General features: G+C 43.7%; 1 protein-coding gene and 1 long non-coding RNA gene across 4 annotated transcripts in view; one reads left to right on the top strand and one right to left on the bottom strand.

The window, feature by feature from the left end:
• ift88 (intraflagellar transport 88 homolog) overlaps positions 1-24,585 on the top strand; it is a 146,840-nt gene that overhangs the window by 72,782 nt on the left and 49,473 nt on the right. For 2 of the 3 annotated variants that reach the window (XM_034186159.1, XM_034186158.1), the window contains 4 exons: positions 5,488-5,852; positions 15,886-15,956; positions 19,025-19,111; positions 19,794-19,893. In XM_034186159.1, the coding sequence (XP_034042050.1) occupies positions 5,488-5,852; positions 15,886-15,956; positions 19,025-19,111; positions 19,794-19,893 (623 nt within the window). The remainder of the gene's footprint in view (positions 1-5,487; positions 5,853-15,885; positions 15,957-19,024; positions 19,112-19,793; positions 19,894-24,585) is intronic. The other variant, XM_034186160.1, reaches the window with a different exon arrangement.
• LOC117524394 lies at positions 547-11,634 on the bottom strand. The gene is made up of 3 exons (XR_004564761.1): positions 11,534-11,634; positions 4,851-4,857; positions 547-557 (listed from the first exon to the last, which is right to left on the bottom strand). It is a non-coding gene; the product is annotated as an uncharacterized LOC117524394 (long non-coding RNA).

The raw sequence follows: 24,585 nt of genomic DNA, 5'->3' as shown, positions 1-24,585 counted from the left end.
TCTTTCCCATAACTTCATGCTGTGGCTGATCAGCTTTATGCCTCTGTAGTTACTGCAGCTCTGCACATCACCCTTGTTCTTGAAAATAGGAACCAGCACACTTCGTCTCCACTCCTCAGGCATCCTCTCACTTTCCAAGATTTTATTAAACAATCTGGTTAGAAACTCTACTGCCATCCTCTCCTAGACATTTCATGCCTCCACTGGAATGTCATCTGGACCAGCTGCCTTTCCACTCTTCATCCTCTTCATAGCAGCCCTCACTTCTTCCTTGCTAATCTCTTGTACTTCCTAATTTACTCTCATGACATCATCCAGCCTTTTCTCCTCGCTCATTTTCTTTATTCATCAGCCTTCAAAATATTCCCTCCACCTTCTCAGCACACACTCCTCACTTGTCAGCACATTACCATGTGCATCTTTTACCACCCTAACCTGCTGCACATCCTTTCCAGCTCTGTCCCTTTGTCTGGCCAATCGGTACAAGTCCTTTTCTCCTTCCTTACTATTCAACTTCTTGTACAGCTCGCAATATGCCTTTTCCTTTGCTTTTGCCACTTCTCTTTTCGCCTTACGCCGCATCTCCTTGTACTCCTGTCTACTTTCTTCATCTCTCCGACTATCCCAAAACTTTTTCGCCAACCTCTTTCTCCTTATGCTTTCTTGGACCTCTTCATTCCACCACCAAGTCTCCTTGTCTTCTTTCCACTGTCCAGATGTCATACCCAGTACTGCCCTAGCTGTCTCCCTCACCACATCTGCAGTACTTTTCCAGTTGTCCAAAATTGCTTCCCCTCCAACCAGTGCTTCTCTCATCTGCTTGCTAAATTTCACACAACAGTCTCCTTCTTCAGCTTCCACTATCTGATCCTTTGTTGAGCTCTCACTCTCTTCTTCTTCTTTACCTCTAAAGTCATCCTATAAACAACCATCCTATGCTGTCTAGTGACACTCTCTCCTGCTACCACCTTACAGTCTGTGATTTTTTTTTAGCTTGCACTCCTCCTATAAAGAATGTTAGTCACCTGTGTGCACCTTCTCCACTCTATAGTTACCCTGTGCTCCTCCCCTTTTCTGAAAGTAGGTATTCACCACAGCCATTTCCATCATTTTTGCAAAATCAACTACATCGTCCTTCCCCATTCCTGTCCTTGATACCATATCTACCCATTACTTCCTCATCACCTCTGTTCCCTTCACAACATGCCCATTGAAGTCTGCTCCTACCACCACTCTTTCATGCTTGGGCACACTCTCTACCACCTCATCTAACCACACTCCAGAAATCTTCTTTCTCCTTCATCTCACAACCTACCTGTGGGGATATGCACTGATGATCTTCATCATACACCCCTTCAATTTCAACTTCACATCATCACCCTGTCAGACACTCGCTTAACCCTCCAACACACTTTTAACATACTCTTCCTTTTAAAAATTACCCAACACCATTTCTCTTTCCTGTCCTCACCATAGTACAACAACTTGTACCCACCGCCGATGCTCCTGCTCTTACTTCCCTTCCACTTGGTCTCTTGCACACACAATATGTCTACCTTTCTCCTCTCCATCATATCAGCCAGCTCTCTCCTTTTACCAGTCATACTACCAACATTCAAAGTCCCCACTCTCATTTCCACCCTTCTAGTTTTCTTCTTCTCCCGCTGTTTGTGGCAACGTTTTCCTCCTCTTCTTCGTCGTCTTCGCCCAGCAGTAGCCCAATTTCCACCGGCACCCTGTTGGGCAATAGCACCGGTGGCGGACGTTGTTAACCCGGGCCGCGACCGATCCGGTATGGGAATTCGATTCTGAGTCTGCATAGTTGGGTTGGCTTGTTTTACGCCAGATGCCCTTCCTGACGCAACCCTCCTCATTTATCCGACTTGGGACCGGCACTCAGAAGTACTGACTGCACACCCCATGTAATTCCTGCTGTTTTTTTTCTCACTTTCCTTATTGTCCAAATTCTTTATGATTTGGCATTGTATTGTGTTACTGTGTAGTGGAGGGCTATATGGAAAATCTCTATATTTTTCACAGCCCAGTGTTGGCAGTTGTGATAGAGATTAGTTTCCTCATAAAAGTGGTAAATGGACTGCATTTACACAGCACTTTTCTATCTGAATTAGAAGCTCAAAGCGCTTTTTAATGACACCTCTCATTCACCCATTCACATCGGGTTGACTACCACATGTACAGTGACTCCTGCCAGCCTCTGTCACATCAGGTTGCAGCACATCTGTCTCTTAAGTGTATTGAGAGGTGACACTAATCCTGTGCAATTCATTTTATGCCCAAATACACCTGTAAGAGACGACACATTTGTGCTATATGAGATTATGTATTGCATGAAGAGCAAAGTCTAGATTTCAGATCAGGTCTGGCATCATGCTATGGGGAATCATCCACCGCACTGCGGAATCACTCTGGGTCCTTGATGACAACCACCCAGTAAGACAACTGATCCATCCCCACCTCCCTCACCATCTTTCTTCTGCAGCTTGGTGCAACATGGGGTCCCCTCATCTTAAAAGCATCTTACATGGCCAAAATGTCATAATGCTGTGTTCACATTTCAGCAGTAACCGGCAGAAGGAAAAACAGATGTTCTGTTGTTTTCAATTATGGGTTAACCGTAAAACTCTGCCACCTTTGCCTGTGATCGCAGCAGCCATGATATTTCAGAAAGGAATCTATATTATAATAGTCAGGTGGTCTCTGTGTGTGTTGGGGGGGGACGTGGGCATGTGGGTGCGTGTGTATGGCTTTGATCACACAGCAACCAGAGAAAGCTGCCATTTTCTATTGGTATGCCTATGTATTTTGGCTCAAGGATGAACGCTGTGATAACAGAAAGTTGATAGGACTAATATTTTTGGAGAAATTAGTGATGTTAGCTAACCAGTAAACAATGGACATTGTGCTGCAATGCACCACGGGAGCTTGGGGTCACTTTAGTTAAGTGTCATGTTGCCGTTACCATGAGTGAAAACTGCACTGCCTTTGATGTCTTCCGCCACCATCTCTGTTTGTGCACATCTATAGAAGCACCTGCTTGTAGCAGAATGCGGAAAAGACAAAAAGCTCTGTGCGTGCGTGTGTATAAGTTTGATCATGGACAAACTGTAGAGCTGATGTTTGGTATGCTTATGTATTTGGGTTAAGGATGAACCCTGCAAAAATGTAACATTGATAGGATTAATATTTTTGGATAAATTACAGATATTAGCTAATGTTGCTAATTACATCTGGACTAACACACCATTCCAGCAGGGGGTGGTAAATCATCTTATATAAAAGTGTGAGCGCATGAATGTATTTAGTATATTCACTGTACGTCGAAAATGTAATTGTAAATATGTTAAAATACATGGGTGCCACAAGAAAGTTAAAACACTTATTTCCATTGTGGTCCATTTAAAAATCAAATAACAAAATAGAAGTAAAAATGAAATATAATAGTGTTTATGTGTAATAAGAACCTAAACAATTTATAAATATATTAAGACATTTAATTAACATTTTAAAAAATTATGGAATTAACAGGAAAAAAAGGGTTGAGTTCTTCTAAAAACTGTTTAGGTCTAAGGTTCTAAAAACATTCTGGACTCGCACACCATTCCACCTCATTATAGAAACTTTGCATAATTTATTGCCACCCTTGAAAAATGTCAGCTACCTTTTTTATAAACACTACCCAATCTGTGGTTCCACACAGGCAAAACGCTAGTTAATTTATAACATCACTAAAAGTTCCATGGTGTTCCTGTGTTAATATAATGCAATGAAAAATGCTAAAACTCTTTTGTATGTTTCAGTTAAAGAAAGTATTGACTGTGTTGTTAGCATTGAAAAATGAGGGTGGATCATATCTTCTCCTGCGGTCTGCCACTGCAAACGACAGAAATTCTGCTATAATGATCGCTGACACTGACATGTGAATGCAACATAACTGTTGTTCCTTCACAGTGGAAATAGTATCCCTCATCTGAGGTTACACACCTACTTGACTTGCATTACGTGCTTTAGACTATTCAGCACAGATAATCACGATAGCACTCTAAATGACTTTTATGATCCATAACAACGTGAACGCATATCATGCTTCAATAAGTACAGTCAAGGGTTTGTTTTTGTTTGTTTTTAAATAACAAAAGTGTTTTTAGTGATGACGCACAATATGGTTACTAAATAACCAATTATGCTTCATGCACATAACACACACATCACTGACATTATAAATGACGGGACACATCTTTTGTGATATAGTGGTGCAGTGACAGCTCATTTTTAGGTCCATAATGATAGCACAGCTGGTACAGAGAAAAGTGCAACAAGATGGACTACATCTTCACTTGTCTCTGTAGTGAGTCACCCAGGGTCTGTATGTGGAGATCAGTAAACCACTCGTATGCACCTATAAGTACTATATAGGCCCTGAAGAGCTGACTGGTGCCAGTGCGTATCCCAGGATACTGTAGCATAAACCAGATGATAGTTTACGTCTCCTTCTGGTTGGGACGCAAGCCCAATGCAGGTTCTTTCCCCCAGCTAAGGCCGCTACCTTTTTGCAACTGGATGGACTTGGATGATGCCCGTGAAGTCTCTAGTCCAAGGACAACAACAAGTAGTGTGACCAGGAATCAAACACAGGCCCACATATTGATAGACCAGCACTGTACCAGTATCCCCTAAGACTTGTGATTGGTTGTAAAATAACAATATTAATACAGATAATAATGATACTAATAATAATAAAAATAAGGATAATATTTACAGTGTGTATATGAAACAATAAATCAACATAAAATAATTACGTAAACCAAGCTGGTAACGTGTTACTGACTCACTGTTATCCTACATAGAGAGAATATCTCTGCTTCCTCTCTGTCTTTTCTACCATCTCCTCTGCTTAAGACAATCTTAGACTTCTTAAAAGTCCTCCTTCCTACTCTTACCAGTGTGGCACCTTCGGAGCTCTCTTAAGGCCTAAGGTGCTTTGCGGACATCTTTCATCTTACCGAGGGAAAATTCTAAGGAATGCCTAAGAATTCAAGGAATTCTAAGATTTTTATTAGAATAACATCACTGGGAGCTATTTTTAGCCTTAGGCGCCTTCATGGATACAGGCCCTGCAATATATAAATTGGAAGTTAAATGTGCCTCTTTTTTTTTTTGGTGGAGTCTCTCAATTTAGGAGATAGGAACTTGTGGTTACTGTACAGGTACCGTCTCCTATTTGCACAATGAAATTTAAAAAAGGAAGAAAGAATGAAGTACTCTATGAAAACTTGCAAGCACTTAACATCAGTAGTATATTCTTGATAAGAATGTTTTATCAACTTAATCAGTTTTCTAGACAGGTGGTCTTTGTGTTGCATTAACTTATGTGTTGCAGTATGGGCTCAATATAAACTGTATGTCTCTTGTTGAACATTAAATATTCAGTATTGACTGAACTGCCCAATGCTTTTTTCTGTTAACTAGATCAACCAAGTCTCCCTCCAGCAAGACTCAAAGTCAACATGGCCAACATCTACTTCAAACAGAAAAACTATCCCAAAGCCATCAAATTCTACCGAATGGCGCTGGATATGATAGATAATAACTATAAGGCATTTAGGATTAAGATCATGGAGAATATTGGTCAGGTCTTCTTGCACATGGGCCAGTATCGGGATGCCATGTCATCTTTTGAGGACATCATGAGTGAAAGCCCCAACATAAAGACAGGATACAACCTTGTCGTGTGCTGCTATGCCCTTGGAGAAAAAGAGCGGATGAAGAAGGCCTTTCAGAGGCTTATCTCAGTGCCTCTGGGTATTGACGAAGAAAAGTACATTCCATCTAATGTGAGTTAACTTTATGTATATATACACATCTATGTGATTTTGAATTTGTGATTGATGCAAGGCACTCTCTTTTACTGGTTGTGAATTGGTGGTGCTGTGAATGGATTTTATTCTGTTTTTACAGTTTGCTGTTGTGCAGGTGAAACTCTATAGCTGTGTTGCTGAATGCAATACCTCCACATCCGGGATCCGTGCTCTGCTGCACAATAGCTTAGTGGTTAGCACTCTTACCTCATAGTGAGAAGGTCCCAGATTCACATCTAACCTTTTCCTTTATGTGTGGAGTTTGTAATGGGTTCCTCTGGGTATTCCATCTTCCTTCCCCTTCCAAAGGTATGCAGGTTTGGTGAATCGGTGTATGAAAATTGACTGTCGAGAGTGTCCTTGAGTGTATTTGTCTATGTGTGACAGCCCTGCAGTAAACTGGTGTCCTGTCCAGGGTTAATGCTGCCTTTCACTCGGTGACCGCTGAGATAGGCTCCAGCTCCCCCATGACCTTTACTTAGAATACACGGGTTCAGAAAATAAATGGGTGGACTTTTATATCAACCCTAAATTGAAAAACCAATATTAATGGTGCGTTCAGGTGCTCTTTATATTTTACCTTTTATCCCACTGGAGATTAAGGTGGTTATATGAAAATCATTTATTGTACTTTTGGTGAAAGCCAGTTATTCAGTTCTGTTTGTGCCACATTACAACAGCAATCATCTTGAAGCACAATAGAGTAAGGATCAGGGGTGTAGGTCTGGTTTCACACCACACACAGACAGACTAGGTATGTGGAGATTAATCGATACGAATCAGTATCTAGATACAGATGTGCGCCATATGAGTGTATCGATTCAATCAGTGTGCATCGATTCAATTGACGGGTGAAATTGTGATCGCATCGCTCACTGCGTGCTTGCATCGTTTTTTTTTTTCCGAGGCACATTGAATGCACCATCCCTGCTCCACGTTTTGTTTTGAACACGGGCGGAAGCCAAAAAGCACATTTTTACCACAACAAAATGGAGGTCCGCGAGCGGTTGGAGATTTTTGACGTACCTAAAACATTTAAATCAGGCATTTGGAGATACTTTGGCTGTTTTAAAAAAGATTGGAAACTTGACAAGACGCAGGTCGTTTGTAAAGAATGCCGCACTGCTAAACCATATGGCCGATATGGCCGCTGCTGCTCCACTCGGGTATTCCTCAGATTGTAAACCTCCAGCAAAACTCTGGTGAGATGAAGATGAAGTAGGTTCCACATATGAAGGAACCGATTTCTGTTCCATAATGTTGAATCTGGTAAATTTGCTGCTTATAAGGAGTAAAACAAATCCTCTGCCTCTAGTAGAATCAGAAGAAGAAGAAGAAGAATGCCATAGTACCATACTGAATTGCAGCTTCTTATTTTCTATTTCAATTTTTGGTATAATTTGTTTGCATTATGTTAAATTGCATCGTATCGCACCAAATCGCATTGTGAGGAATTGAATCGCCATTTAATACATAACAAACTGCATTGAATCGGCAGCAGGGGTGAATCGTATTGCATCGTATTGTCTGTAATAGCTTTAAAGCTGCTTATGTGATGACTTGTTTAAGCCTTCATGTTCTTCTACACATCTGCTGCTATGAGCACTCCAAGGTGACTTATGCCATTTTGGAGTAAGCTGACTGGTTGCTAAGTGTACCAAGTTCATAGGCCCACTACATTGAATCTAGCAGCAAAGTAGAGGCATTACTAGCACACTGCATTATGAGCTATATGCAGATGCTTGTGGAGATTCTCAGTCATCCAGATCATGGTATGAAAGTAGGTTGAGTTAAGCCTGGTTCACACGGCGGGATCTTAAAATTATCTTTAGGTTTCCAAAACCTGAGAGACAACACACCTGAAGATAAAAAAATCATAGATCTAACAGGTTTGGTCCTACAGTGTGTGGTGTTCAGCCACACGGTAAGGACAGCAACACCACACATGAACAGATTTCACACACAGACATTCACAGCTCAGACAGGAAATCTCGCAAAATCTCTCGAGATTAAACGTGACTTCAGAGTAAACAAACGGAGGTACTTTGTGGACTATTTAAAACAGAAGGGAAAAAAACAATACAAAAAGAAAAAGAAAAGGTGTTATTTAAAGGAGTAGAGACAGCGCAACCACCGGACTTTCTGGTAAGTCAGAACAGCTGTTTTGATTTTAATTTCCGCTCCGCCCATCACCTCACTTTCTGATTGGCTGCATGTCACATTCAGCAGGCTGTGAGCTTGTTTTGGTCGGAGGATACAGCACGCTGTGATATCGGGCCAAAAAAATCCAACATGTTGAATATCCCAGATTTGCGATCGGAGCGCTCCTGACGGCCTACCGAGCAGATCAGAGCGCTCTGAACACACCACACACGGCAGGAGTATCTGATTAGATTATGTTTAGCGTATGGTATGGAGCACATGGCATCCATTTCTTCCAAAAAAAAGATCTAGAAGACAACTTCAGCTGAGTACAATACATGTTTCCACTGTGTGATGGTCCAGCCCAAATACCTCAGAACCCAGAGAGGTTAAGTCTGAACAAGGTTATGATTAGGCTTCCTGTTTTTGCACACAAAATTTTTAAGTGGCATTTATGAATGTAACACCATTTTGTTGTGCTTGACAAAGGCTTCACAAAGTAATCTCTTGCCTCTGTGGTTATATTGGTGAATACCTGTTCTTGATGCAGTTCCGCCTGAGGGATCACAGATGACGAGTGTTCATCTTAGGCTTTCAGTATTGTCTTTAATGCCCTGAAAGTCATCCTCCAGGCTTTGAAATGGCAGAGGGCAGGGAAAGCTACATGGATTTACAGCATTGTAGTTGATCGGTGGGTGGAGAAGTTGGTTTTCTGGCATTGCATATTCAATGATTTGACAAGTTTGTACTCTGACCTTGTCATCAAATCTTTTTGCATATTGTCCATGTCCAAACTATATAAACCTGAATGCTTCTTTAATTTAAGCATTTGTGGATTATATGTATTTGTGCAATTTGTGTGGGTGTGGCCTGCAGTGATTAACACCCTTTATCAAGATGGGCATATTCACCTTCTTTACCTCAGGCTAAATGGGCCAAGAAAGAGATTTAACAGCAATGAAAAGTCAAAAATTGCAAATCGCTTTTCAGAGGTGTGAAACACGTTTGAAATAGTTAAGCTGCTGAGGCGTGATCACCAAACCATCAAATGTTTTGTCACAAATAGTCAACATGGTTGCATGAAATGTGTGGAGAAGAAGCAAATTAACTCCAAAAGACATGAAGAATTAAATGTAGTGCTACCAGGAAGCCATTATCCTCCATTATTATCACTTACTGAGGCGTTGCTGCGCCGGTAGCGTAGATGTACATTTACGCTACCTGGCTATACCCGCCCGCAGCTGCCCACAGTGGGCGGGTATCCGGATACCTGCCCGCTGTGCGTAAACTGATGACGTCATACCGCTCACGCACAGCCCAAGAACTGTCCACAGAGGAAAAGATGAAAAGGTGAGAAGTGTGTGTTGGTCTCACTATGGATATTCTTGATGATTTTCTCATGGATAGTACAACAATGAATAGCAGCCAAAGCAGCCAGCTTGATGAGGGCGCGCTGCTGAATTTGTAGAGCAGTAAAGCCATCTAATTCAGGTGAATAGCTGTCATTTTAGGCGACGGCATGGACGTCGGGCCTCTGAAAATGCATACCGCCCTCCAAAAGCATGTTATTCTATTAGTATCACCATATTGCAGAACAAGAGTTACGTATGTAACTACAGTTCTATGAATTCTGGATGACCGTCAGAGGGCGGTGGTTAGCACCTGGATTATCCCACACGTGCATGTGCAGAGGTCAAGTTTTATACCAACAAAGTCAGGTTAGTGGGCGTAACCTTGGTGACGTCAGCCAACATTATATCAGACCGTGTCACCCAGCATTCATTTCTTTTGGAAACTATTGCCTAGACTCTGGGTGACAACTGACTCTGATGGTCATCCAGAATTCATAGAACCGTAGTTGCATACAGAACTCTCATTCTATTTAATTGCTTCTGACTGCCAAAGGGCAGTGCTCACCACCTCGATGACCTCATACCAACAAGGTCACAAGGAATTTCCACTTACCACATCTCAGTTGCTACAGCACAGATGTCGGTCAGCGGAACACCTCTCAGGGAAGCCCAGGCAGTGGATATGCCTTGGGTTGAATGACGTCTCACTGGAGATGTCATTATTATTCCTGTAAGCTTGCAATATAACGTCAACAATCCACTGGGACAGTCTTTGCTTGGACAAGGCACAGCCCTTCCTCTGCCCCCCATCGCAGACAAATAGAGCATCAGTTCTGCGGAACTCAGAGGTCAATTCAACGTAACGCTTAAGTGCATGAACAGGACACAACAGACTAGAATTAGTCTCTGCACTAGATTGTGGGGCAAACAGATTAGTGTCTACACTAGATTCTGGGGCAAAGACAACCAAGGTAACAGGCTGGTTAGCATGAAAAGCAAACGTCTGTCTGGTAAAAAGGAAGGTTTCGGCCATAGAAAAACCCCTGACCAATCAGAATTCCAGCGCGCGCAGTTCTCAGTGATTGACAAGGCATGGAGCTCCCCAACATGCTTTGCGGATGAAATTGCAAGGAGGAATACAGTCTTAACAGACAGCCATCTGAGGTCACTGCCTCCCAGTGGCTCATATGGTGAAGAGCATAAGTCCTCTAAGACCAATAGAAGATCCCAGGATGGCACATGTGCAACCCTCAAAGCGTGAAGCCAGAGAGCACCTCTTAAGAAATGGCATATCAGGGACTGCGACCCTATTGAGTGACCATTCACCATAATGTGCCGAGCAGACACAGCAGCAACATAATCCTTAATTATAGAGGCAGAAAGACCACTGTCAAACAATATTTGAAGATAGCTAAGCAGCACGGGTACAGAGCAATGCTCTGGGTCAACATCCTGTCTACTGCGCCATCGGTAGGACCCACAGGCATTCAGTACAGTCTGCATGACAGCTTGATCACAGTTCAGCATGGAGTCTGGCCCTTCAGGGGCCACACATACTGCTGAAGATGTTCTTAGTGAGAGTCCCAAATGCCCCCTTCCAACTGCGACAAAAGGTAACTCCTCTGAGGTAGAGGCCACTACTCTGCACTGAGGAGCTGAACCAGCACTGAGAGAGAGAACCAACGTGTTGTGGCATTCGAGGCAAACAGACTGACTTCCGCCTTGCCATACCTTTCCCAGATCATTTGAACCACATCCCATTTCAGTTGCCACTCACCTGGTGGTTACTGTTGTGAGAACAAATCTGCAGCATAGTTCTGCACGCCCGGCAGGTACACAACTCTTGAGACTCTACAACTGAGGCAAAGCCCACTGGAGAAGCTTCTGGGCTTCTCTCAGAATGAACAGACCTGAGTGCCCCCTTGATGGTTTATATGGTAGACTGTTGATATGTTGTCTGACTGAACAAGCATGTTTCCCCTCTTGGGCAGGAGAGAAACGCCTCAGAGTAAGTGGACGCCCTGCAGGTGTAGCACATTGATGAGCTGAAGTCTCTCCCAAGAGTTACATACACCCTTTTTGTGGCTCCACACTGCACCCCAGCCTGAAAATGAGGCATCCGTTAGAACGACCTCCCGGGGGGGAGGGCAGAGAGGCTAGAACAGTGGTGGGCGCAGTTCAGCTAATTCGCTAACCGCTAATTATCGAAGCTGATGTTTTCATTATTGGATTAGCTTTTCAGATAACTTTGAAAACCATCATCGGACCAATTACCTTCCGATAAATTTTGGTCCGATAATTTTTAGACCGCTAACATTTTTGCAGGTGTGGTGAACAAAGCTTAACAGTTGCAAACATTTATTAAGTTTAAAATCAGTTGAATACCTACCTGTTAAATGTTTTGTAGTAGATGTGCAGTTCCATCCTCAGCAAACAGAGAAGAGCTGGTTCCAGAAAAAAATGCTCTGTCCTCTGCAGGCAAAGGAGAACTGGTCACAGAAAAGAAAAAAAGCTAATTTCTTTTGACCCCATACTGATATGCTGGCAATATCACCCAAGTCATCCAGAGGCATACAGTTTTAACTTATGGTTAAAATTTTAACCAAACTAATTTCGAACATGTTATTTAAATTAACGTCACGTCTGAAGTTTTATAAAGTGAAATATCAGATATATGTTTTAGTTTTAAAGTAATGCACTAATTTTGAAAGTTTTAGTGTGGACATGCTGTGTCCAGGTGCATTATGGGTAATCTCAGTACATAAAACTCAAAATCAGCTTGTTAGTAGTTGCAAGTTTATTCTAAGCAATACTGAAAGTTATCGGTTAGCTGTAGCATCCGATAAATTTTGGGGTGGTTTATCGGTTTAGCTTTAGAAAATATAGCGTTTCAGTTAGCTGATTAGCTGTTATGGAAGCTAACTTTTTGGTTAGCTGTGCCCACCACTGGGCAAGAGGAACACCACGTGTCATGAACTCCCTGTCTCCCCAAGGGCGAAGATGTCAACGGCACCGGTCGGGAAGATGCACAGTCCTGTTTTGATGCAGCTTGTGGTCGCAGCCAAGGCTCACTCACTCATCTTCACCCGCTTATCCGGGGGGCAACAGCTCTAGCAGGGGACCCCAGACTTCCCTTTACTGGGCCACATTGACCGCCTCTGACTGGGGGATCCCGAGGCGTTGCCAGGCCAGTGTGGAGATATAATTTCTCCAACTAGTCCTGGGTCTTCCCTGGGGTCTCCTCCCAGATGGATGTGCCTGGAACACCTCCCTAGGGAGGCGCCCAGAGGACAGCGTTACCAGATGCATGAACCCTCCTCCCCCAACTATGCCTCGATATCCTATCCATGCATATCACAAACAGATTGATGACAAGGCACAGCCCTGGCAGAGGCAAACTCCCACTGGAAACAAGTCTGACCTACTGCTGATATCCCGAACACAGCTCTCGCTTTGTGAGTACAGAGATTGGATGGCCCTGAGAAGAGACCCCCCTCACTCCATACTCCCACAGCACATCCCACAGTATGTCCCGGGGTACCCGATAATATGCCTTCTCCAAGTCCACAAAACACATGTTAACTGGACGAGCATACTCCCAGACCCCCCCCCCCCAGGATCTTTGTGAGAGTGAAGAGCTGATCAGTTGTTCCACGGCCAGGATGAAACCTGCATTGTTCCTGTTCAATCTGAGGTTCCACTGTCAGCCAAACCCTCCTTTCCAGCACCCTGGACTAGTGTGATGCCACTGTAATTGGCACACACTCTCTGGTCCCCTTTTTTTAAAAATATGGGGACCACCATCCCAGTTTGCCACTCCTTACGCACTGTCCCAGAACTCAATGCAATCCTAAAGAGACGTCTCATCTAAGACAGTCCCTCCACACCCAGAGCCTTCAGCATTTCTGGCTGGATCTCATCAATCCCCCGGGGCTTTGCCACTGTGGAGTTCTTTGACTACCTCAGTGACTTTCACCGGGGAAATTGATGAAAATCCTCCATCAGCTTCCAGCTCTGCCCCTACTATAGTGGGTGCTCCGGTCTGATGCAGGAGTTCCTCAAAGTGTTCCTTCCAGCGCCAGATTACATCCTCAGTTGAGGTCAACAGAGTTCCATCCTTACTGTAGACAGCTTGTATGGTTACCCGTTTTCCCCTCCTGAGGAGCCTCACGGTCCGCCAGAAGCACCATGGTGCCGACCGAAAGTCCTTCTCCATGGTTACTTCACACTCCTCCCACAACCACTGCTTTGCCTCTCCCACAGCAGATGCTGCTGCTCTTCGGGCCTGTCGGTACCTTGCAACTGCTCCAGAGTCCTCTGAGATAACATATCCCGGAAGGACTCCTTCAGTCTGATGGCTTCCCTGACCACCGGTGTCCACCATGGTGTTTGAGGGTTGCTCCCCTTGAAGCACCTAAGATCTTCAGGCCACAGCTCCCCACTACAGCTTCAGCAATGGAAGCTTTGAACATTGCTCATTCTGGTTCAATGCCCCAAACCTCCACAGGGATGCTAGAAAAGCTCTGCCGGAGGTGTGAGTTGAAGATCTGTCAGACATTGGGCTCCTTTAGGCGTTCCCAGTTCACCCGCACTATCCGTTTGAGCTTACCAGGTCTTTCCAAAGTCCTCCCCCACCCTCTGATCCAGCTCACCACCAGATGGTGATCAGGTGACAGCTCTGCCCCTCTCTTCACCCAGGTGTCCAGAACATGTGGCCTCAGATCAAATCAATCAATCAATTTTTTTTATATAGCGCCAAATCACAACAAACAGTTGCCCCAAGGCGCTTTATATTGTAAGGCAAGGCCATACAATAATTATGTAAAACCCCAACGGTCAAAACGACCCCCTGTGAGCAAGCACTTGGCTACAGTGGGAAGGAAAAACTCCCTTTTAACAGGAAGAAACCTCCAGCAGAACCAGGCTCAGGGAGGGGCAGTCTTCTGCTGGGACTGGTTGGGGCTGAGGGAGAGAACCAGGAAAAAGACATGCTGTGGAGGGGAGCAGAGATCGATCACTAATGATTAAATGCAGAGTGGTGCATACAGAGCAAAAAGAGAAAGAAACAGTGCATCATGGGAACCCCCCAGCAGTCTACGTCTATAGCAGCATAACTAAGGGATGGTTTAGGGTCACCTGATCCAGCCCTAACTATAAGCTTTAGCAAAAAGGAAAGTTTTAAGCCTAATCTTAAAAGTAGAGAGGGTGTCTGTCTCCCTGATCTGAATTGGGAGCTGGTTCCACAGGAGAGGAGCCTGAAAGCTGAAGGCTCTGCCTCCCATTCTACTCTTACAAACCCTAGGAACTACAAGTAAGCCTGCAGTCTGAGAGCGAAGCGCTCTATTGGGGTGATATGGTACTACGAGGTCCCTAAGATAAGATGGGACCTGATTATTCAAAACCTTATAAGTAAGAAGAAGAATTTTAAATTCTATTCTAGAATTAACAGGAAGCCAATGAAGAGAGGCCAATATGGGTGAGATATGCTCTCTCCTTCCAGTCCCCGTCAGTACTCTAGCTGCAGCATTTTGAATTAACTGAAGGCTTTTTAGGGAACTTTTAGGACAACCTGATAATAATGAATTACAATAGTCCAGCCTAGAGGAAATAAATGCATGAATTAGTTTTTCAGCATCACTCTGAGACAAGATCAAATGATACAATTACAAAATCGATCATTGATCATTGGCCTAGGGGGCTTTGGTACCATGTACACTAATGAACATCCTTATGTTCAAACATGGTGTTCATTATGGACAGTCCGTCACTAGCACAGAAGTCCAATAACAAACATTCGGGTTTGGACTATTCAGTGCATACGCACAAACAACAGAGTTTTCCCGCCCCCGCAACCCAAAGGCAGAGGGATGCGACCCTCTCATCTACCGGCGTAACCTCTAATGTAGCAGTGCTCAGCCGGGGACGCGTGAGTATCCCCACACCTGCCCGGTGCCTCACACCTTGGGTATCTCCAGAGAAGAATAAGGTCCAACCCCTATCAAGGAGAGTGGTTTCGGAGCCGAGGCTATGCATGTAGGCGAGGCCCACCAGATCTAACTGGTATCGCGCCACCTCCTTCACAAGCTCCAAATCCTTCCCCCACAGCGAGGTTACGAGGTGACATGTCACGCCCATGAACGTGACTTTGTTGGTGACCTACTGCCAGTTTATAGAATGCACATTTCCAAGCATTGACACAGGAAACAGTCTTTATCATTTAATCTTGATTTTCATGCTCTATCACACGAATCCCAGGACTCCACTGCTTGGCTAGCCAACAAAGGCCATAAAAGATCACACAATAATGACAGAATAATGCAATATTTCATTGATGACCAGTGGTGATGTCCCTTTTGTCAACAATGACCAAACCTTAATTAGTGTATCTGATTTCAGTTGCCTACTTTTTTCTTTTGTTGGACAGTCCAGTCCCTTTTACATTATGTAAATGTTGAACACATATGTCAATATCATGTGCCGTAATCTTGAACTTTTCATATGATCTCATCTGTTAGGATGACACCTCCTTAAATATGGTCATTGATGCCATCAAGAATGACAGGCTTCACCAGATGGAGAGAGATCGGCAAGTAAACAAAACTCAGACACATGCTCATTCACCTAATTCAGTGGTCTCAGGCTGGATCAGTAATGTGCACAGATGGTACAGGATTTAATTTCAACAGTATTCTCCACTATGTTGTATTAATGATGACGTCCTACCCCTGTACACGGCATGACTGTAGTTTTGAGGATGTTCCCACAGACAGTTGCTTGATCTCTCGAACTAAATCAAATTGCCACTCAAAACCACCCAACAGCAGAAAAATGCCCAATACTTCAAAAGTAGTTCAATTCTGCAAAGAACCATAGACCTGGAAACACAGCCTATGTCACTGTAAGGGAGTGTGAAACATCACTTACACTCAACAAAAATATAAACGCAACACTTCTGGTTTTGCTCCCATTTTGTATGAGATGAACTCAAAGATCTAAAACTTTTTCCACATACACAATATCACCATTTCCCTCAAATATTGTTCACAAACCAGTCTAAATGTGTGATGGTGAGCACTTCTCCTTTGCTGAGATAATCCATCCCACCTCACAGGTGTGCCATATCAAGATGCTGATTAGACACCATGATTAGTGTACAGGTGTGCCTTAGACTGCCCACAATAAAAGGCCACTCTGAAAGGTGCAGTTTTATCACACAGCACAGTGCCACAGATGTCGCAAGATTTGAGGGAGCATGCAGTTGGCATGTTGACAGCAGGAATGTCAACCAGAGCTGTTGCTCGTGTATAGAATGTTCATTTCTCTACCATAAGCCATCTCCAAAGGCGTTTCAGAGAATTTGGCAGTACATCCCACCAGCCTCTTAACCGCAGACTATGTGTAACCACACCAGCCCAGAACCTCCACATCCAGCATGTTCACCTCCAAGATCGTCTGAGACCAGCCACTCGGACAGCTGCTGAAACAATCGGTTTGCATAACCAAAGAATTTCTGCACAAACTGTCAGAAACCGTCTCAGGGAAGCTCATCTGCATGCTCGTCGTCCTCATCGGGGTCTCGACCTGACTCCAGTTCGTCGTCGTAACCGACTTGAGTGGGTAAATGCTCACATTCGCTGGCGTTTGGCACGTTGGAGAGGTGTTCTCTTCACGGATGAATCCCGGTTCACACTGTTCAGGGCAGATAGCAGACAGCGTGTGTGGCGTCGTGTGGGTGAGCGGTTTTCTGATGCTAATGCTGTGGATCAAGTGGCCCATGGTGGTGGTGGGGTTATGGTATGGGCAGGCATCTGTTATGGACGAAGAACACAGGTGCATTTTATTGATGGCATTTTGAATGCACAGAGATAGCGTGACGAGATCCTGAGGCCCATTGTTGTGCCATACATCCAAGAACATCACTTCATGTTGCAGCAGGATAATGCACGGCCCCATGTTGCAAGGATCTGTACACAATTCTTGGAAGCTGAAAATGTCCCAGTTCTTGCATGGCCGGCATACTCACCGGACATGTCACCCATTGAGCATGTTTGGGATGCTCTGGACCGGCGTATACGACAGCGTGTACCAGTTCCTGCCAATATCCAGCAACTTCGCACAGCCATTGAAGAGGAGTGGACCAACATTCCACAGGCCACAATTGACAACCTGATCAACTCTATGCGAAGGAGATGTGTTGCACTGCATGAGGCAAATGGTGGTCACACCAGATACTGACTGGTATCCCCCCCAATAAAACAAAACTGCACCTTTCAGAGTGGCCTTTTATTGTGGGCAGTCTAAGGCACACCTGTGCACTAATCATGGTGTCTAATCAGCATCTTGATATGGCACACCTGTGAGGTGGGATGGATTATCTCAGCAAAGGAGAAGTGCTCACTATCACAGATTTAGACTGGTTTGTGAACAATATTTGAGGGAAATGGTGATATTGTGTATGTGGAAAAAGTTTTAGATCTTTGAGTTCATCTCATACAAAATGGGAGCAAAACCAAAAGTGTTGCGTTTATATTTTTGTTGAGTGTATTTCTAGATGTTTTTCAGCAATGACCACATCCCACATCCCTACCAAATAAATTATGCAATACACAATTTATCAATTGTGTTGCCCAGATGACAACATATATGCAAAGGTAGCAGATGTGAATGGCTCTTTGCAGCTTTTGTTGCTGCTAACAATTCACTTTCATCAATAATGTAAGAAACCAGATGCATTTTTACCCCAAATGCTCTTGAAAGAACTGATGACTGTGCTATTCAAGTACCACTAGTAATAATATTAGTTGTAATTGTGAAATGGAATACTTACATCAGTGAAGTCACATCCAGGATCTGTGCTCTGACACTGTTACCGATCATACATGTTTTTCATGACAACAGGCATGATAAGGAGCACTCACACTCCTCAAACAAACTGAGCTTGGGGGTGGGGGGGTTCAAACATGTTTGGGAACGGTACTGATCATCTATTGTGAGTATGCTTTTCATGAATTCATCCCTGAAACTCTGCAGTCTTATTGCCGTTTTTGGAACCAGTTTGAAACCACATATCGAATTCAACTAATAGGGCATTGCAGTCTCATTTGAACCCCTGCTTGATATCGCGGGATTTGACCACAGCATAACTTCGCATGGATAATAAACGGTGTATTCTTTTGTTTTCGTCTGCAATCGCTGAAGCAGTCGCAAAAAGTGCAGTTTGTTTCGGTTCCCAGTGGAGAAGGGAAGGCGAGGCAAATGGGAGAGGTCGTGTTGGTAAGTGTTAACTGACACAGCTAATCAAAGTAGCTGCGTTCTCTCACCTGCACAACCGCCTCGACATGTTTGAGCTTCGGGTCATAAACAAACTGCAGCACATGTCCAGTTTTCACTGCATTGTCACTTTTTCTTTGCATTTTAACTTTGTTTGCCATGTAATTTGCCCAAAAAACTCAGAGAGGGATGTCCCCGGATGTAGGATTATTGCATCATACAGTACGTGTCATATTTTAACCCTTTAGTGCCCGCCCTCCAACGAGACTGTGCTGCCGAATTACTTCAGCTGACTATGGGAATATCGTGCTGATCCATATTTGGCACTTGTGGCATTCTTTTGTTAAATCTATGCCCTTTTCTCTCCCTGTTTTTATATTACAGAAAGTCCTTGTCTGAGAAGTACATCATGACTGCTGCCAAGCTCATTGCTCCAGCCATTGACTCTTCTTTTGTCACTGGATTTGACTGGTTAGTTGATTTCTACATCAACACTGATTATCATTTTACACTCAACAAAAATATAAACGCAACACTTTTGGTTTTGCTCCCATTTTGTATGAGATGAACTCAAAGATCTAAAACTTTTTCCACATACACAATATCACCATTTCTCTCAAATATTGTTCATAAACCAGTCTAAATCTGTGATAGTGAGCACTTCTCCTTTGCTGAGATAATCCATCCCACCTCACAGGTGTGCCATATCAGGATGCTGATTAGACACCATGATTAGTGCACAGGTGTGCCTTAGACTGCCCACAATAAAAGGCCACTCTGAAAGGTGTCTTTTAAGCAGGTAACGAGTTCAAACAGGTGCAATTAATACAGGTAAAGAGTGCAGAATAGGAAAAACTAACACGTCTGTGAGAGTCAGAATTCGTACTGGTTGGTTGGTGATCATATACTTAGGCAATAAAATGCAAATTTATTATTTAAAAATCATACAGTGTGGTTTGTTTTTTTAAGATTCTGTCTCACAGTTGAAGTGTACCTATGGTAGAAATTCGTTGTAGGTGGGAAAACTTGCAAAATCGACATTGGATCAAATACTTATGTGCCTCACTATATATATATGTGTGTGTACATGTCGTAATGCATTCTCTCAGTGGCACTATGAGGTGTTCCACTTTCTTTCTTTTTTCCTCTTTAGGTGTGTTGAGATGGTGAAGAGTTCTCAGTATGTTGAGCTTGCCAATGATATGGAGATTAACAAAGCCATCATCTACCTCAGGCAGAAAGACTTAAACCAGGTCAGTGGATTATTCTCAACCATGTGGGCAATGCTGTTCAGTTAAGGCATCTTGCCGATTTAATGTCTCATAGTTTAGAGCCACAGTAAATAATGAAGTAGTGCCTTGCGATGCTCACCTTTGAGCCAAATCTTACAAACATTTTTCAGGAAACGCTTCAAGTATGAAATCAAAACTGCTTCACCCTTAAATGATAAAAGAAATTAAATCTCAAATATAACTGTTCCAAAGTGACTCAAGGACAGCAGTCCAACAATACTGAGTATTTTTTTTTCAACACGTAGACTTTTCTGACATTTCCTTTCCTCAGCTTCCAAACAGTTCATAACAGCAATAACAAAAAGGTGTATATACAGTGTCAGCAACAAGCTATGTTCTTTCACATACACAGGTGCATCTCAGAATTAGAAGATATTTTTGTTATTTTCTTCTTAAAGTGAAAATGTTATATATTTTATGCTCATTATATATAAACTAAAATGTTTCAAGCAATTTTTACTCGAGGCCATCAAATATGGCCATTGGGTATTGTGAAGACTTTGTGTCCGTCCATCTGTCTGTCTGTGCTCAGCATACGTACAGTCCTATTACTTCACAGAGAACATTCTTGGGACACAGACATTGAACAAGTTCAAAGATGGCTAACCTTGACCTATTTTAAGAGGTTAAAAAGTCACATTGTTATGGTTAGGGGTCCACGCTGAACCGAACTAGGCTGGTAATGAACCCAAATGCAGGGAACAATGAAGAGAGTTTGAATGAGCAAATGAAAATTTATTTACAATAAATGTGAAACAAATTGTTCAAAGAGTCAGGAGGCCTGGAGAGTGGAGACACGGCCCACCCCAGGCGGTGGAAGCCGGGAGTTGCAGCACAGTGAGAATCAGGCAGGAGGAAAAGGTGCTGATAGGAACCCAGGGCAGGAACCAGTGCCAGGTGGCTGCTTACTCAGTTGAGGATGAAGGCGTGTTCTAAGGAGACGAGCAGACAGAGGTGAGGGGAAGGAATTAATTAAGGAAATGTTCAAAGTTCAGCAGTGCAATGCAGCAGCAGCACAGAATGAGTCACTTCAGTTTTAGCTGGCAATTGCTCAGAAATGTTCAGCGTCAGAAATAACTGATAGTTCTTTCAAGGTCAGAATAAGTGACAGTTCAGTTCAGGAATATGCAGATGGATCTTCCAGGGAGGTACTCCAGAGAACAAAATCTCAGGAGCGCAGACGAACAGCAAACGTAGCTGACAGAAGCAGAGCGAGGAGCTCTGGAGGCAGGCTACAGGAAGAACAGGCGTTGATGCATGGAAGCCCGCACAGGAAGGCATCTGGAAACACCAAAAGACAGCAAACTCTATTGTGGAAAATAGAGAAGCCAGGTTATCTCATGAGAACGCTGTGGAAAGCTGTGGCTTCTCGCTGTGAGATACTGGCACTGATGAGCTGGAAACCTGGGTTTAAATACACAGCGGATGATGAGGAGTAGATGAATTGCAGGTGAGATTCAGGTTCCTCAGCTCCGCTTGCACGCCACCTGGAGCGAAAACAGATAAGCAACACACAAAAGGACAGACAAGGCAGGGGTGAAGGCAGCCCATGACACATTCTGTTTGATTTGGTTCCGGGTTTTTTGTTTTTTTTTGAGGGGTGCGGGTGACAACCAGTCAGAGTAGAGTGGCACTGTCAGTGGCTGGTCTAGCTAACTGCAAACTCCATTTCGTTTCTGTGTAAATATAACCTCTTTATCATATACGAGGTCTGTTAGAAAAGTATCAGACCTTTTTATTTTTTTCAAAAACCTGATGGATTTGAATCACGTGTGCTTGCATGAGCAACCTTGAACCTTCGTGCGCATGCATGAATTTTTTCATGCCTGTCGATTGCATCATTTGCTGGTAAGCAGCCTTTGTGTGAGGATGGGTGTAGTCTCTCGTTGGATTTTCTTTGCAAGGAAAATGGCGGAACAACTGGAGCAGTGCGACTGCATCAAATTTTGCCAGAAACTGGGTGACAGCCAGGTGGAAACCATTCGAATTATTCAGACGGCTTTCGGTGACGATCCTGTTGGCATCACACAGATTAAGGAGCGGTACAACCGGTTTAAAGACGTCCGCACAACGGTGGAGAGCGAGCCGCGCAACAGTCGGCCATCAACATGCTGAAATGACCAGGTCATTTCCAAAGTGAACGCTGTGGTGATGCGGGACCGTCATGTGACTATCCGAGAAATTGCGGAGGAGGTGGACATCAGCACTTTTTCGGCACATTCCACTGTGACAGAAGATTTGGTCATGAAAAGAGTGGCAGTGAAATTTGTGCCGATGACTTGGGCAGGAAGCTGATGGCGGAGCAAAAGCACCTTCGTGTTGAAGCCTCACAGAACATGCTGGACTCCAAAAAATGATGCCCACCTCTTCCACAATTTCTCAGATAGTCACACGACTGAAAAGCCACCGAAAGCCATCTGAATCTTCCGAATGGTGGAAGAGTTGAGCATGTCACAACATGTCCCGTGAGACTTCAACACAGTGGCGCTTTTGCTTCATCAGCAGCTTCGTGCCGAAGCCATCGGCATGAATTTAGCTGCAACTCTTTTCTTGGCCACATCCTCTGTCACAGTGGAATGTGCCGAAAAAGTGCTGATGTCCACCTCTTCCGCAATTTCTCAGATAGTCACACGACGGTCCCGCATCACCACAGCGTTCAGCATGTTGATGGCCGCCCGGAGCGCGGCTCGCTCTCCACCGTTGTGCGGCCGTCTTTAAACCGGTTGTACCGCTCCTTAATTTGTGTGATGCCCACAGGATCATCACCGAAAGCCGTCTGAATAATCCGAATGGTTTCCACCTGGCTGTCGCCCAGTTTCTGGCAACATTTGATGCAGTCGCGCTGCTCGAGTCGTTCCTCCATTTTCTTGAAAAGAAAATCCGACGAGAGACTACACCCATCCTCACACAAAGGCTGCTTACCAGCAAATGACGCAATCGACAGGCGTGAAAAAATTCACGCATGCGCACAAAGGTTCAAGGTTGGCTCGTGCAAGCACACGTGATTCAAATCCATCCGGTTTTTGAAAAAAATAAAAAGGGAACAGACCTCGTATTATGAAAAAGCTTGTGAGAAAGAAACAGTTCTAAAACTGAAAATGCTGTTTTTGAAACCTTGTAACACCCCTAGAGTGATTTACAAGACATTTCGTGGATGTCAGCATGCACACTAACTTCCGCTAACTTATGCACTTGTCAAAAGCTCATGCTTGCACACACATGCATCCAGAATCCGGATCCAGATCACCTCTAAAATTTAATGGAGTCTTCCGTGGCCTAATATGTAGCTGTGTTGAACATTTTGTCAAAATCAGTGAATTAGTTTTGACATAATCCTCCACCACACTATGGAACTTATCCATAAACGATCCAGGCAGACAACTGGTCCATCCGCACCTCTCGAATATACCCATCTATTTGGGTATGCCACCTGGAAAGGGCACATCTGCTTAGCTTCCAATCATTACCAAAACTATAATGTCGTAGTTAATGTTCCTTACACTACAATTTGTTAGCCTCCTCTATCTTAGTAACAGTGCACTCACTACTCAAGGACCCTTTGGAGAGACCTTGTAGTGGCGGCTGAAGCAAAAAAATTTGGGTGGGGGGGGCACCTTTGGAGGAAACAAAATAAAAAAGCACTTCATTCGAGAGAAACAAAAGAACAAACTAAAGACAAATCAAAATCACAATACAACCTATTATATGCTGCCTGTCAGCTCCATCACCAGTTTCTTTTCTGTTGACAGCATGTCCAGTGCATTCAGCCTGTCCTGGTTCATGGTGTTTCTGAGAAAAGTTTTGATTCTTTTAAAGGTGAGAAGCACCTCTCAGCTTCTGCAGTGGTCATCGGTGTGGTGATGAAGATCTTTCATAGAGTAACAGTCTCTGAAATTACCTCTCCAAGATTATTTTTCATGAACAACTGGAAAAGGTCCACAGCACCACGGCAGTCATTGAACTCCTTGCAGTAGATTAGACTGAACTCTGTCTTCAGCTTTCTTCCTCTGAACATCGGGTAGGCCTTCAAGGTGCTGCTGAGGGCATCTTCAGGCAACATGGTGTGGTACTGTGTGAACCAGTCTCCCTGCAGCAAAGTGGCACTGATGACATGGAGAATCGTTCCCTCGTGTGTCCTAATATGGTGTCGCAGACCTACAGAAGGAAGAATGAAAAAAGCAGCTTTTAGTACTAAAACAACCAAAGTTTAACTTGCTCCCATAAAATAAAGCTTTACTATGTCATTTTCACCATTTAAAAAAAAATTCTTGTTAATGTGATGTCTCATGGCTCAAGATTCTAAGCACAGATATAATTTTATTGACAATTAAAATGCGTTTACCTAAAGGTAAAACTATGCAATCCAAAAACAAAGGGGGGAAAAAAAACAATTTACAAGCATGCACCACAAGAAGGCAGACAGCTCACACCAGCCAACCTATTCTCACAACAAAAAAATGGAGGGTGTTAACCTGAGAATACTGATTTCTTTCTTCAATGCCATCTCGCCTCTTCTGTGATCCTCTGATGGTTCTCTGGTCTCAGGACCCGACGTCTCTTTGTTGGATGGGAGCTGCTGCTCTCCAAACTGCTTATCTCAACCATAGACTGGAGGTAATTTGTACAGATAACAAAATATTTACAAAAATCACA

The sequence above is a fragment of the Thalassophryne amazonica genome, chromosome 14 (assembly GCF_902500255.1).
Source record: "Thalassophryne amazonica chromosome 14, fThaAma1.1, whole genome shotgun sequence".
Classification (NCBI taxonomy): domain Eukaryota; kingdom Metazoa; phylum Chordata; class Actinopteri; order Batrachoidiformes; family Batrachoididae; genus Thalassophryne; species Thalassophryne amazonica.
Note: the sequence above shows the minus strand (reverse complement) of the source record. Positions and strands in the feature narration are given on the sequence as shown.